General features: G+C 42.7%; 1 protein-coding gene across 1 annotated transcript; it reads left to right on the forward strand.

Moving 5' to 3' along the window:
• Positions 1 to 6,045: 6,045 nt before the first annotated feature.
• LOC139646310 (ciliogenesis and planar polarity effector 1-like) lies at positions 6,046 to 16,471 on the forward strand (the record flags this gene model as incomplete). Its single annotated transcript, XM_071522317.1, has 25 exons — positions 6,046 to 6,126; positions 6,236 to 6,371; positions 6,449 to 6,568; positions 7,014 to 7,246; positions 7,393 to 7,496; positions 7,624 to 7,780; positions 7,922 to 8,025; positions 8,498 to 8,680; positions 9,000 to 9,249; positions 10,071 to 10,271; positions 10,366 to 11,165; positions 11,337 to 11,527; positions 11,921 to 12,001; positions 12,096 to 12,260; positions 12,792 to 12,959; positions 13,044 to 13,275; positions 13,400 to 13,539; positions 13,629 to 13,846; positions 13,943 to 14,107; positions 14,601 to 14,748; positions 14,839 to 14,948; positions 15,058 to 15,207; positions 15,314 to 15,451; positions 15,917 to 16,230; positions 16,321 to 16,471. Coding segments are annotated over exons 1-25 (4,740 nt in total), but the record flags the coding sequence as incomplete, so codon positions are not given.
• Between the last annotated feature and the right edge of the window lie 12 nt (positions 16,472 to 16,483).

The raw sequence follows: 16,483 nt of genomic DNA on the forward strand, positions 1-16,483 counted from the left end.
AGCCTGTTGCGGCTTGTTGCTGAAAATTATTTAATTGTGTGTGTGTGCGTGTGAGTTAGTGCTGTGACAAACACCTACAGAACCATAATTGGATTTCATGCCAGTTTATCCGGTTCTGAAACTATTAGAAACAGCATATGGAATAAGAGCATGTGGCACTGAGTGCTCACCCTCCGTGTTAAGACTTAAGAATGTATTTTTATGTTGTATGCATTTTGCTTCCTGAGGTGGGAGCAGTGCAGCAAGATTGTTCAACATCATTTATCAACGTAATAGCCTATGCTGCCTTGCTTGTTGCCCTTAAGGACATGAGGTATGTGAAATATCCACAAAGCAAAGACAGGATATATGCAACCTTTGTTTGAGTGCTCACCCAGCTTAAATCTAATAATATTTCCCTGTGGCTGTCAAAATGACTCAACTTGAACATGTTATAGGAGCTAATGGCATCACAGTGCGGGCTGACTGCCTCGAGGTAGAAGTAAATGTAGCCTACCTGTGTGTGTGTGTGTGTGTTTGTGTGTGTGTGTGTGTGTGTGTGTGTGTGTGTCCCAATGCCTCTGCAGGTGCTGTCACACAAAAATGACTCCAATTCCACCATCTGGCTGATGGGGTAAAACAGCTGCACCCACCTCTGCCCTTAAGCTTCTGGCTCCCTAATGTCACCCTCGCATCTTGCATCTGTGACCTCATGTCCCATTTACTCAGACATGCAGAAGCACCCCAACACTCAGGGCACTTTGTCCATCCTCAGAAGCTAAATTAGACTTTGAACAGCCCTTTCCTTTCTCCAGATTAAACCCATCATAGTACTCTCTGCACTCCGATGAATATTCCCAACGCTATGCGAGCTTGTCACAGTGGAAACCAGCCAGACATATTCACTACAAATCCAAACCTATATTGGCTCTAAGTGAAAGACAGATGTTTCTTATCCTTTGAGGAAGACAATTGGGTGCACAGCCAGAATAAAGACTTCATGCAGACATATTCTAACCCACTGTTGCTGTCACAAAGAATATTGAATTGTTTTTTGACAGCTCCCTGAGTGTCATTCTTCAGTTTGAATGAGGCCTGCAGATGGCAAATGAGGTTACCATGCCAACTGGTGTCCCTATATTGAACAGTGAAGAGGTAGATGGGGAAACGTTCTCTCGTTAATCACAGATTGTTGTCACAGCTATACCACAAACGGAAAATTAATTCGTACTGATCAAAGGGAATTCACTTTAATCATGTGCCAGTGGATCATATTATACTAACATTACACTGTTCAATCCACATGTGGCAAAACACATCATGGTGTCTCCAAAATCCAAGTGTTTTAATTGTTCAGTCTGCAAAAACATCACACAGACATTTTCACCCAACGGCCACCTTAGGTGAAGGCACGATTCTTGTTGAGAGAACCAGCAACAGTAAATTATACAGTACATTACCTTCTATTACAGAGTAATTATAGAGTACATTACCCTCTACTTTTAACCCTAACCCTTCTAAACCCTATTCAAAGCACACCCTCCCACCCCATCCTGCATGCGTGTTATGATCAGCGGTTAACCAGCTGGGACAAGACTCGTCTGAATAAATACTGAATACTTCCTTTCAGTGACCACATTAGCAAATAATATTACATGTTTATTCCTTCGGTTGCACCTTCTTTTTTCTCCTTTTCTTGATGTTATATATCATCAAATTATGACTTTCCACAGCAAAATTCCTTTGATATTAACTGGTTCTAGTAAATTATAACAGTAAAGTTTACATTTTTAGAGTACTCATGAGCACTTGTACATGCATTTGTATCCTGTATCCTAGACATATTCTGTAGTTATATTTGGGTGTGTAAAGGCCCTTTCTTAACGATACACACAGGTCATTATACAACAAAACAAACCTCTTGATGTAGTTTTATTACCTCCACAGAAAAGCCTTATTCAAGGTGATGCTGTCTGGGTGTAAGGCTGGAACAGACACATGCCCATTGATTAAATGTACCTTGATTAAAGCACATGATTAAATGTGCCTCAGTAACAGAAGTAGATTTTGTCTTCAAACAATAAGCCCATAAGCATAATGCCAATAATTTTGTACTGCCTTTGGCTCTACAGTAACAACATAACAACATATGCAACAAAACAAAGAGGACAAGCTAACATCATGAAAGCAGAAAACACTACCATGGTATCTCTACGAATTAAAGTCTAGGGACATTTATGTTTATTTCTAGAGAATTCTGAAAGGATAATTCCTCTGCCCTGAATACCTGTGTGACATGTTCACTAACATAAATACTTCAGTTCTAAACATTGCATAACCTGCTTGTTTTAGAATATCACAAGATAACATTATTCAGCTGAGTTACCATAGGGCACACATGTCTGAAGCTGCTAAGTTAAACAGGAAATGAAAGACTTGTGAACATTATAAACCCGTTGCTTTGATGAGTTATTCATGCCGATGACTTGGTATCAACTCTTTGAGAAAGCTTTTGCTTATTTACTTACACTTCTACAAGTTATTTCACAAACCTTTAGACTCATGGAGGGTAAACAGGAAATAGCCTGGCATCAAAGCAAAGGACGCCAACAGACTGAATAAACTGCCAAAAAAGGCTGGGAAGGTTATCGGATCCAAGCTGGTCACACTGGAGGAGGTGGTGGAGGAAAGACTGCTGGCAAAACTGCTGGCGATTATGGATAAACACCTCCCACCCCCTCCATGACATGATAGCCAGGCAAAAGAGCACCTTCAGTAGCAGACTAGTTGCCAGGCCTGGTGACATTAAACCGTCTGTGGATTAACTTTTATTATTTTTAACTTGTCACATATTTATATCTTTATTTATTCATTTTGTCACTTGCTTTTTAGCCATCATAGCCTCTTGTGCTCTTATCTGTTGTGTTTTAATATATTTTGTCATCTGTGTGTGGCTGCTATGAAGACTCAATTTCCCTTCTGGGATTAAAAAAGTTTTCTATCTATCTATGTATCTATCTATCTATCTATCTATCTATCTATCTATCTATCCATCTATCTATCTATCTACACTGCATTTTCCAGCTTAGAAAGGATAAAGGGCCAAATTCTGTCAGAATTCACGGCTAAAATGTTCAGTGTGTCGTAAAAACATGCACATTACTTGGAAATATTTGTTTATAATCAAAGTGTTGTTAGAAAGATATATGCAGCAGGATTTATGAGCATCTCTTAATAAAAAAGGTTCTTTAAAATAGTTATCTCCATTAAATTCCTTGCTCAGCCTATCTGAGTTTATATGGTCATGTCAAAACATTTATAGATCATAATGATGTTTAGCATATCCCATAGAAATATGTGTAGCTGCGATACTGCTGGCTGGTTGGAAGAACATGAAGGATAAATATGCATATGGTCAGGTGAATGACTGTAGGTGTGAAAAAGGGACAGGGACTCAACTTCAGACTAATATTTCACCAACTTTGATTTATTGTCCTTACTAAACCTTGGGTTTCTCTGGATAACTGCTTCTAATTTACTTTGCTGAAATCAATTTAATTCAAGCAGTAAAATGATAACTTATTAAGGCTTCTTCATATATACACTTCTTAATATATAGAGAATGCCACTCCTTAATTTGGATCTGACGACAGAACTGATGCTGTAAACTGTTGCCATTTTTAATTATACATGAGTTTTTTTTACTTTGTTTTTAATTATCATTTGTATTTGTCGACCACATCTTTTTTGGCCTAGGTGGTACAAGATCATACACATCCAAAGGTATTCTCTCCAAATACTCCAAAAGGTATTCTCTCCTACTCTCATCCTGATAGCCATGTCTAACCTCATAGGATGTCCAGCCCTCCCTCTTAAGACTGTCCTCATCAGACCGGAATGAACCTGGTGCTGACACTAATAAAGAGTCCCATCTGTGCCTGGCAGGCAGAAGCGAATGAACCAATGAAGTTCTTGGTAAAGTCTCCTCTTTCAGCCATTGGCGGTGGCTGCCCTCATCTCTGTCATGATGAAAAGGAGAGATTGCAAGGGTAATTAAATACCAGCAGGGGTCTGGGGCAACCCCAATAACTCTCTGTAACAAGGCCATAAGAGACATTATCGCTTAAAGGTTCACACAATTCAAAGAAAACTAATACTAACAGAGCACTTAATGCTCCCAACGCTCATTCTGTTAATAGGCCTGCTTGTTCCTCAGAGAAAATTGACCCTGTAGAGAGATATCTGCTATTGCTCACAGACTAAGTGCAAAAAGCTTTGTTCCTCTTATGCCACCGCTTTGACCATCCTGCGCTAGTGAGAACTGGGTTTGATGTGAACTCACTGAACACTCCTGCTATACTGAGGCTACAGAGTACAGCCTGTTGAGGCATACTGCCATCTGCTGGCAAATGCACACTTGTACAACACTAAGTCTATATAACTGAACAACTATACAAGCAAGGGAGTGTTCCTTAAATTTATAAAGACATTAAATGCATCATGCAGTTACTGGGATGATTATGTGACGTGTCAGGTAGAAACACAAATGCTACTAATAGGTTTTTGCTGTCATATCACTCAGTATTTCGAGTAGCCTACATTCACTCAGAGAGCTACAGAAATACAAAACAGTTGTCTTGAGTCAAAGTAACTACTATTGCCTTATATATGCTAAGGGACTCCAGACATACACGTTTTTCCAATGCTTGTTGTTAATGAAACTACAACATTATTCTCCCCATAACATTTACCATGCACTAAAACAGGCAGACTGAAACTTCAGTTTGCAGTTCAGGATTATGCTGTGGTGAAACAGCGTGCATTAGCCCATTAAGTTTAATCAATATACCTGCCTAGATGCAATATAACCGATGTAGTTGGGTAGTCTAAGGCAGTGGTTCTCAAAGTCGGGTCCAGGGACCCCCAGGGGTCCTTGAGGGGGTTCCAGGGGGTCCCCAGCAAAAAGGGGAATAATTTATTTTCACTTTAATTCCATCCATAAGTAACACAATGACAGAATGTATGACTATTTTGGTCATGGGTTTCATACACTTTCTGTAATAAAACATCTAAAGGCAAAAATCGTATCAGATGGGGGTCCGTGGTCTAATTTGTGTCAGTTTAGGGGTCCTTGACGTGAAAAAGTTTGAGAACCACTGGTCTAAGGTACTTTAAGAGGTAATTGAAGTTGCCTGGGGTTTGTTTATGATGATAAACATTGAGTTACAGCGACAAAAACTTCATTGAAGACTCTTCAAGTTTTCACTGGCGAAATCTAGTAAGTTTCAATGTTGAAATATTTAGTCCCCTTTTGAACAAGGAGGTTTTATGTTTAGGTTTAGGTTGTACATGAACGATGCTGCTGCTGCCTCTGTGTTGATCTTCCTCCTTCCTCTCTGATTGGCCAAGCGTCAATCTAAACTGGGCCGCGTCCCATTCCGAAAAGGGCCATAGATCAGAATCACAGCAAGTTACCCATGGCGCCGCCTGTCGTCTTGACAGCGTTCAGGGCGTCAGCGATACCTCTAGGTTCCTAGGGCAACGCGCTGAAGCTTCTTTCAAGAGCATCATGGGAAACATCGTTGGGTGCTGAAGCGGAGGGAATTTCGAAATATTTCATGATTATGGTAGCTATAACTTATGTTTACATTAGTACGTTTTACTCGATTGATATGTTATACGTGTAAGAGGTAGCTGAAAAACGTAGACTTTTTAGTGACTAGTGCTCCGCGTAGTAGCCTAAATTAGCTAAGTAGCTAACGCTAGCTAACATCTGTTCACACAGTGTAAACAAGAAGAGATCACACACGTTTCCATTGCAGTTCTTTTATTGTAGTTGTTCCATTGTCATTTAAAATGTGTAACGTTATCCAGTGGATATTTAATGATGGTGCTGTTTTCAACCACCTAATTTTCATGCTCGTATTGCATCGAATAGGTTTGTTGTAATGTTGGCTACTCGGTTTAGCTAACGTCAAGTTCGCATGTCTTTATAGCGGGGAGTCTGCAGTCTGATGATCTTTCACTGAATGCATGATCAAGGGACGGCATTGATGCTTATAACACATGGAGCTAAAGTTGGAGGTTGTGTTGTCATCCAGCATCAAGAGGAAGAAGCCATGGCCGCGATTCTGCTGGCTTGGGCAGGTAAAAGAGAATAAAATGTTAAGCATTTGTGACAATGACGCCAACTTAGTTGGTTAATCTTTCTAGCCGCTTGAGAATGATTGTGAACCTGTCATTTCACTCTCTATAGGAGAAGGAATCTGTTTTCCTGTTAGATGACAAACGGATCAGTGAGATCAACATGGTCTCTGGCCGCACCAAGAAGAAGACCCCAAAACTGTATCCCTTGCTCACCAGTGTGGTGACAATGGCTGCATCCCAGAACGGTGAGTTTAACCTCTCAAGTCAAAACAATGCATCATTGCCAATTTGATCATACTGCAAGTTTCTTGTTGTTTTTCAGGTGTGTGGCTTTCTGGACTGCTGGTCTCAGGAGAGCTATTTCTATGGAACAGGGATAAAGACTTATTAAAGACTGCTGCAGCAGTCCCACAAGTAGCTCAGCTGATTACTGCAGTTCAAGGTCTGTATACTCCAATGTGAGGAAATTAGTTTTATACCAGTGTTTTAACTTTTTAAACTACATAAAGAACCAGCAGAGCTGACATTAATCTGCAATAAGTGCTAAAGAAAAACAATATTACACATCTGAAAGACTACAGGCCTGTTGCCTTGACCCTGGTCAGTTTGAGCATCCAATAACTATACAGTATCTACACATGCACGTCACTTTTGAGAGAATGCAGTATGTGGTAACTTGGGTGGGGGTTGAAAATCAACCAAGAGATGTAGAACTAATTATTTTCTCTTTTTCACCCTGGACTTCTCAGTGTCTGTGAATTGTGGGTGGGTGTTGCACGGCAGTTTCTGCTTTTCTTTAGTTGGTAAATTCCAATCATGTCTGTTACATGGCAATAAATTATGAATCTTGAATCCATGGATGAATTTATATGTGTGTATTTTCACAGGGAATGGCACACGTCTGTCTCTTCAGGTTTCGGGGGATGGGATGCGTGTGCTGCTGGTAGCCCTAACAGGGCAGGTGTTCCTGTGGGAGTGTGTAGATGTCAGGGATTTGACAGGTGTACGAGATGGCACTGTGAGGGGGAACTGGGCGCACATACAGCCCCTTGAAGATACCGCTCTGCCTTCTTCACAAGACAAAGAAGCATCCCAACACAGCATCTTTGTTAAGACACAGGTCTGTATACTTTAATTAGAATATATATTATGTCAGTGTGTGGTGGAATCATATAAAGCGATGATCATTTACTCTATACTATTTCTCTCTTGGTTTATTTGCTATTAGCCTGCTCATTTGTATCTCTCTCCAAAACTCCCCTACAGGCTTTGGGTGATGCCTGTTTATCAGCATTTGTTTTCACATCTGGGGAGATGCTAACTATCACCTGCCTGAAAATTCAGTGGGATGAGGGCCATGCAAGAGTGGGGTGAGTGGACTGGTCCATGTGACACTCAGTTATATGTAACAATCATAACTTGTATTGGCTATTACCGTATTTATAAGGAAAAATACAGATTAGATCTTAGCCGTGATTGTGATCTTTCTCTCTGTAGTTCTGTGGGATACAGCATACAGTGGGTCAGCAAGACATACCCTATGTCCCGTCTCACTCCGCCCTGTCACCCAGTGAAGTCCAGAGGGGCATTGGTGCCAGCCTTCTCTCCTGATGGCCAACTATTAGCCATAGTCCTGAACCAGAGAGAGCCTAGGGTGAGCATCTGCCCACTATCTCTATTTTTTACCTTGTTCAATTCTTCATTTACTCCTATTACATTACTCTCTTTGAAAGCCTATGGTAACACTCCCATAGAAGTGTAAAACAAGTTTTGTGTTTCCTGTTTTTGAATGCAGGCTACACAGGTTCTCTTCGTCAGCATGCAAAATTTTGTCTCAATATCCAGTGGACTGGGAGGATGTGGCAGCAAGAAACTGGATATCCCCTCTAAATATATAAGGTACAGTGTGCATAAACAAAAGAGCATTTTGAAACATAAGCACATAATAAGATTATCTAACATAATAATTGTTTAACATAATAAGATAAGATTATCTGGGCAGGAATTTTTGGGCTGTATGTGAGCAGATATTTTGGTTTCTTAAACACTTGTACATTGAGATAATGAACTCAAACAGTTTTGCTGTCATTGGCCCTGTGTTTTTGTGGCTTTTTGTTTTGTTTGATGACATTTTCTAGATATTTTTTTTAGTTCAGCACAGAAATTAACCATGTTTAATCATGGTTGAGACAGCCAAGTCATGTGTTTATAAACACAACCAGCTGTTCACAGCTGTTGTTCCCTAAGAGCTGCGGACCTCCATTATGTCCGCCAAAGGGTGTGTTATGTCACCTGAAAGGCCTCTCTGGTTGGTACTTGTTTTTATTTGCTTTGTTTATAAGGGGCACAATGAATTTTTCTTCTCTTTTAGATCCTACTGGGTGGGCAGTGTGAGCTGGGCACCAGGTGGGCTTTTCCTGGCCTGTGTCCTAAAGAGAGGCTCCCTTCTCATGCTGGCTCGCCTTGGGGGGCTTCTCTCTCTGTCAAGCTCTGGTTGTAATGTTGACTTTGGGCCCGCGCACTTCCTACCTCTTCACCCTCTGGTCACATACAGGTATATGTTTGAAATTTTACTCATCCCTTCATAGCCATTGTTACAAGTCAGTGATTTGTTCAAGCTGAGGTTCTTTGGAATTACAGTATTTTTTCTTCTCCCTCATCTGTAATCATCTTTGTTTATCTATTGCTTCACTGTCACTTTTCAACATGAGAGATAAATCATTGCTTCTATCCTGTTCTTGTTTCGTAAGCATGAAGGAAATATCCATGTAGTGTGTATAAACGGGTTATGTCTTATCTGATATAGTCTTTTATCTCCTCTCATTCATAAAACCTTTTTCTGTTTTTGCACCAACTACCCTTTCTGTCTGCAGGCCACCAACCTCTGCAAGGAAAGGGGAGGCCTCTCTGTCCAGCTCTAGCATGTCTGTGAGGGACGTCCTTAGGCAACGCTATTCTGTCACCTGGCATCCACGGCTGTTCTACCTCATTGTGTCTGATGGCTACATGGCCACAGTGTTGAAGGTGCTAGAGAGGCCTTCCCCTGCGCTGCTGCTGAAGACTCTACTACAGGACACTCGCAATGACCTAGAGAGGGCCAGCCGGGTACTGGAGAAGTCACAGGTGAGAAACGAGGGACTTCAGGAAGTGGGCATTGGGACTTTGTTTTCCAGAGATTCAAACTCTTTCTTCAATAAGCTACAGCATGACATTCATTTTTCTTAGGATCCACCAAATATTTTGTACAGTGAAAGAAGTAGTTTACACAGAGAAAAACACCCCACTTCATACATTAAGAAATTTAGAGGGTGGGAGAATTGAGCAGCAGAGAAATGGCAGAGGAACAGAGAAGAAGAGAGATGGTAGAGGTTTATGTAAATTAAAGCCAGTAAGTTGTATTATGAATAGTAATCATATTCCCTCACCTCCAGCACTGGTGAAATCGAATTTGATTATTATTTCTACAATTGTTTGAATTTATTTGACAGTCAGGTTGAACTAGCAGGCCTATGAATAACAACCAGTCATGTAGATTCCTTTCACCATCTCCAAATGTTGAACATGATTAAAATATTACTAAGGGAATCTAAATTGTCTGAGACTGGAAAGATTATTTTTTTAACCAAACTTTGATCAAATTAGTTTAATTCAGACTAGTGAGTGCTTGCTATCTAATATCATGGGTTGCACTGGCAATTTAATTAATGCGCTTGTGATCAGCTTGCTCAAATCAACCCCCAGTTGTCAGCCAAAATACGTTATCCTGTTGTGGCCAGATTCTTTTTACATTTAAAAAATTTAGTGCAATGAAGATTTGAGGTAATAATCAGTGTACCGACTGTTCTGTTTTTCTGTTGTTGTTTTTTACAGTGTATAGTATACTACGGTGTTCACAGCAATTTGGGCTCTTGACTATACTGTTTCCTCATAATTATTATTTTTAGATTCATGCGAGGGCATGGCTGGAGTCAGTGTCTTGTCTGAATCTGGGCAGCAGCCTGGATGAGTTCAGACCCATAGTCACATCTGGGCCCAACACCACAGACTCAGCCACTTCACCAGCCACAGATGGGTCCACTGTGCCCCTTTTTCTGCAGGACCAGGGGACCATGGGTGGTACCAAGGAGCTTCTTCAAAAAGTACAGGTCTGTCAATTAGTATAATCAATCAATTAGTATAGGCCATGAATGCTGAATTGAATGATTAATTTATGTTATTTGTCTTTAATTTGCTTGCTAGGCTTTTTTTGAGGACGATTCTGATTTAGACGGACCACCTGCCGGTTCCCATGTGGAGGATGGAGGTCGTCTGGAGTTTGCCTCAATGTTTGACACGCTCCACGCCCCGTTGGACTCACAGATTGGCCCTGGTCCTAATCCTCACCTAGATCATGAAAAGAATTTTGTTGACTCAGAGAGGAAGACCCCTCTTCTTCTTCGTGAACTTGGGCAGATCCAGGGTAGCCTGTTAACAGCCTGGGCTTTGGGTTTGTCTCTTGGAAGCACTGTAGAACACAGAGGGCGTCTGCTGAAGTACACTCTCCACTGTGTGGTACGACTTGCTGCTTTGCTCCATTTAATCCCTAGCTCCATGGTCCACACAGGGAAAAAGAATATCTCAGTTTCTTCTTGCTTCCTGCACCTTCTCAAAGCCCTTCTCTCTTTTCTTCCCTGGGATGCCACTCACTCAAATGGGCCAGGCTGCTTGGAGTTGGTGGTAGAGCTCAGTAAACGGCTGGTATGCCTGTTGCTGTCCCCTCTCCCTGAATCCTACCAGACTGCTCACTCTAGCTGTCAGTTATCGTCTCAGAGTCTATCCACAGCCCTGCTTACCCTGCAGCTGGCCTCCGATTCTCTCGACCACACCTACAGTCTGCAGCAAAGAACTGTCTGGGCCTCTGCAGAGCTGGAAGCTCTTTCCCAGCTGCCACAACTCTGGCCTTCAGATATCTACTATGTACCTCTGCTACAGGATGAGAAGGAAGAGAAACCCAGCTCTTTACCTCAGGCACTGCCTGTCCCACAGCGACCCTCCAGCAGGTAGAGACATTCTCTCTCTGGATTTACATATATCTATGTTTATGAGCAAAGACTCAGCTATTTGTTGTTCAGTGGATACCAGTCTTAACCAGTGCCTCTCATGTTTTGCTAACTGGGTCTTAAGGCTATCTCAAAGTCAAACAAGAGTGGTGATTGTCTTTTTTTGGGCAGATTGCTGGGAGTGTGGCAGTGGGTGTACAGGATCACCCAGCAGTATATGGAGGAACTGAAAGGCTGCAAAGGCCTTGATGGCTGGGAAGAGGAAGAGCAAGAGGTGTCTGCCATCCTGTCCCAGATCCAGACAGCTGTTCAAGCTACAGGAGAAAGACTAGAGGAGGGTCCTGCACTGCTACGTTACCCAGGTCTGAAGCAAAACAACATTTTGTCTAAGGGTGCATTCACAGCAAGCATGTTTGGAGCGGTACAATTGAATTCTGGGGCATTTACTTCTTGAGTTCGGTTCGTTTGGGCAGGTGAGAACAATGCCATTTGCACTTGGGTGTGCACCAAATATCTGCACTGAGACCGCCTGATGCGAGTCTCGGTCCTCTACCGAGTGTACTGAAAACAGAATCATTCCAACTGCAGGAAACGGCACCAAAACATATAATTTTATGAGTGTGTTGTTTGTTTTTCCATACAGTTTCAACTATGGTTCTGTCCAAAGAAAATGTTGATTGTACCCTAAAAGGCATTGACTTAGTGGCTGAATGACTGTTGTTGTTCAGCTAAATATTTAACTCTTGCCCCCACAGGAGAACATCTATTCTTGTTTGGCTTGTACTCAAAGAGTGCTGATGTGTGGCGGTCAGAAATCTGGGCAGAGACAAAAAGAAGTGAGCAACATGGCTTCCTATATACCTTATCCATTAATATACACTACATGGTTACATAAAATCTGAAATGCTAATCATATGTTCTTTCTGTCAGATTGTGATCGTGGTGTGTTCCAGGAGACACGGCTGTGTCTGGCCCTCCTGTATGGACTGTTGTCCCAGTACCGTCTGAGAGAAGCCCAGGTGCTGGGGGACCACATGGCCCGCCTGATACTACACAGGGCTGGACATCAGAAGAACAACATGACCGGCACAACAGGTCTGCTAGACTCAATACTGATAGGCCATACTGCTATAACCAATACACCATGGAGAGCTGGGAGAACTAGATGGGGCAGAGTATTTAAAAGCCCTTTTACCCAACTCTATACGGACCTTGGGCACAGATAATAAGAACAAGCCCTTTCCAATGTAGGCAGTAACGTCCACCAGATTTTTGATAAATGTGATTGCAAAGATATGAAGGAAGCAAGCCAAGAATGGACTTATAAATTAAACTATTACCAGTGACGTTCAAAGTTGCTTACATCACACATCTTGGCCGTTCTAACATTTGGTCAAATTGTAACTGAATGTCTCATCACTGTCTGTATGCTTTATACTTCCTGTTGGCATAAGTGGGTGAGATGTACATAATAATGTGGATACTGAGTGTAGGTCTACCTTCATTTTTCAGTGCATTTGGTTATATAGCCACCAGTTCTTCAAACTCAGTGATTCCACAAAATGTTAAATGTATCTCATTGCGATAGTAAGACATTTTAGTTAGTTCTGTCTTTGTGTCCTGCAGTGGAGGATTTCCCTTGTCCATGGCTGCCAGTGGACCTTCACAGTGAGGCAGCCTGTGCAGTGGTTCAGACTCTGGGGAGATTCATGGCCTCTTACTTCACCAACCAACCCCTCTACATCCTGCCCCCACACAGTGTGGCTGTCCTACCTCCACTACATCTCCCTCATGGTGAGATACCGTAATTTCTTGTCAGTGCAAAAGTCTTGTCCTTTATTAAAATTGCTATTTGGTAATGTATTTATCTCTTCTCAGCCCCCTGTGTTGCCCGCTTGGTGCCGCTGTGCCAGGAGAGGGTGGCTGGGGCAGTTCGAGGACAGCAGCTGTCAGAGGTGTGGACAGTGGACTATGCTCAGGACCTGCTCCTTCTCGGTGGGCTGCTTCCTGAGGCTGTGTGGTTGGCTCACCATCTTGGGGACTGGAAGACCGCGGCCTCTCTGGGTTTAGCCTATACAAGATACTGCACTGACCACTGCGACTTCACTCGGTCAGTGTGTGGGCGTATACTCTTAATGATCAGTGAATACATGAGTGTATGTTGGTTACTAACTAATTAATATGTTTTCACGTGCATGTAGATGTTGCTGAGTACTCTGCATCTTCTATTACAGGCTCAAGTGGAGAGAGCTCCATCTTCCAGCAGCCTTAGAGCCAGCAAGCATCTTTCAGGCTCAGCTGGAGTCTCTTCTTGGCAAAACGTCTGCCTCACAGGAACCTGAAGGAGATAAGGCAGACTACAAGAGCTTCACAGGTTTGTGAGCTATGAGAGTTGTAAGCTGGGACAACACACAAAGAGCCATATAATTTTAATCTGTGCCTTGTCTCAATCCCTTTCACTAGACTCTTTGGAAGGAGAAGATTGGGAGTTATTACAGGTTTCCACACAGGAGATTCTGAAGGCTTCGGTAATGGCTGGAGTGAATGTTATGTCTTCGCCCTTGTCTGCCTTGCTGGACACAGCCAAAGACCTGTGCTCCTGCCTGCCTGCCCTGGTGCCCAGTGGGCTGTATCTGCCTGCCCCACCTCTCTATTGTCCCCAGCCTTCCTCCAACACACAGGTACATGCAATAGGAGGATCAACTGTAATGCTTAGGTGTGAATTCCATGTTTAATTACAACTGGTGAACATGTGTGTGTGTGTGTGTTATGCTTAGGACCCTATAGGAACATTCGGACAGCTTGCAGAAGTTGCATCACGTCACAAAGTGTCTGGGGTGCTCCAGAGATTACTGTTGCTTCTGAGATCTGCACGTTGTTGCCGTCCTGCTGCCCAGTGGTACATCAGCCGTCTGCGCCGTGCCAGACACATACTACACAAGGTACTAACCGGGACAGGAAACCAAACTTTTTTTAACCACTTGGTGCAGTGGCTGGTAGATTCCAAAATGTACCAGCCACTGTAGTCAAAAGTAATGGTAAAATAAGAGTTGTAAGGGATAAATGATGACTTTAGTGGGAGTGATACGCGCTGAAACGGACTGAAATTGAAATTCAGTTAATACATACTGTAAGCAAAAATCTGGCATGATGGATCACAGTGTTTTGATTTGGAGGGATAGGGTCATGATATGGCATAAAAAGGATGCTGTGGCTGCATAATTGTTGCAACAATTTATGAATGATTACACTTACACTTTCTAGCTATTGGCTAGTAGTAATTTCCAATCCTGCTACTATCACATCCTCACATGCAGATATAACCATCATATACTGACAATGTTTTTAAATTAAATGGTACAAAGTTGGTGATTACACTGCACTATGAAGCACTACACTATCTGAAATGGTGCAAATACCTGTTGGTGTTTTCAGATCAAGCAGAAATACTCCCATCCATCTGCTGCTGAAGAAGAGAGGGCTTTCCCAGAGGGCCTGATGAAGTTTGTCACCCGCAGAGGATTCTTCAGCCGGGGACCTAATGGAGACGGTCGCCTGGACCCTGCCACCATTCAGACTATTAGTAAGAATCCATCTGCTGTGCATTTTGGATATGCTAATCAATGATCTACTCTCAGATCATACACATTATTAACTATGTTTCTGCCATCAGTCTGTTTCAGGGAGCTGTGTGGTTTGTGTTGGATGCTTCATGTCAGGGACCAGCTCTCTGTTTCCTGCAGGAAGTATCAGGCAGCCAGACACCGTGGTAGAGATACACAGGTATACCCGTGTGTGTGTGTGTGTGTGTGTGTGTGTGTGACACGTTTATGTCTACATATCCACAGCCATTGTTGCCCTGCAAGCAATTGAGTGTATATTTGTCCCCTAGGTCCCAGGTGACTCTGAGGTGAGATCTTCCTGTGTGGATGCCCTCCAATGGGCCTGCCGTTTTCTGCCTTTCTCTCACTTCCTCAATGCTGAGGAAATCGTCCAGGACATACTGCTCAGCCTTGTGTCTGAACTACCCCCTACCTCTCTGGTGAAACTACTTTTCCCTGTCCTGTCTTACCTAGAGATTGTTTTTTATGAGGTATGAGAGAGTGACTTTGAGTGACTTATTTATCATCCATGGCTGTTCCTCCTAGGTGGCAGAGACACTGGTTCGGGCATTCCCAGAAGAGGAAGAGTCAGTCAGAGTCCCTCTGAGAGAAAAGTACAACTCACTGCTGCAGAGACTGAGACACTGCACGGTCCCTGGTACTGCTAGCTCTGTTAATAAACAGGTTGCTTTGAAATACTGTGTCTTAAAGGAATGCACAGAGTTTTTGGAAGATCGGCTCGTTGGTCAACTTGGCCGTTAAGTGATGAGATCATAGACACCAGAATCATGCATGTGTCCACGATTATGAATCTACAGGCTATATAATAAAAACCACAAATAACTTTATTGCTGACCCTAACCCAAGTCAGTCTTACTTTGGATAATGCTAGTTGCATAGGATCACTCAACATAGTGTATGCTAAAGTGTTAGCATGAAGCACCAGAACAAATGTTCTACTGGAGAACATAATGGTGCTTAATGGTTGAGTTGACCATGGTCCAATCTCTCAAAAACGTGGTGTATCCCTTTAAGTGAATGTTTATCTGGGGAGTAAATGCATAATATTTAAGACATGTATTTTCTAAATGTACAGTATGTGATGCATTTATAGATGTTACTTTTTCACATGCCATCTCTTCTCTAGAGGGAGAAAAGGAGGAGACAAATGAGATGATGATGATTCTGATTCAAGACAAACTCAGACAGAGGAGGAAGGATCTTCTGCGTTTGCGGAGGCACCTGGCCCCTCCTGAGCTCTACCTGTGGGAGAAAGAGGAGGAAGAGGAGGACAGAGGAAGCAGACAGGGGATGGCCAGGTTAGGTCAGCTCTCACTGGGGTCAAATCTGAGTAACAGCACCCTAACTGACTGTGGGCATCCCCTAGTGTACAGCGATGCAGACACAGCTGAGAATACATCTGAAGCTTTCTCTCCTGACCTGCCAAGCCGACGCACAACCAGGTAGCCAGCATGTTATATTAGGGCTACCTTTACCATGAGATATGTATCTATGTTGTGGCTTATTCTGTGGTCTGTGTTGCCCTTTTTCAGCAGCAAGAAAGCTAAAGTACGAGACAGAGAAGATGTGAAGAAGCCTGCTGTTAAAATTGAGAGGGTCATTCAGGAGGAGAGTGATAGTTGTCCAGGTCCAGGCAAGGAGAATGAAGGCCAACATAATCTGGAGCAACCTTACCTACCTGTGGTTGGCACCTGG

This window comes from Centroberyx affinis, unplaced genomic scaffold, assembly GCF_046629955.1.
Source record: "Centroberyx affinis isolate AG114_WGS23_722 - 3 ecotype Tasmania unplaced genomic scaffold, CSIRO-AGI_Caff_v1 ptg000087l_1, whole genome shotgun sequence".
In the NCBI taxonomy this organism is placed as follows: domain Eukaryota; kingdom Metazoa; phylum Chordata; class Actinopteri; order Beryciformes; family Berycidae; genus Centroberyx; species Centroberyx affinis.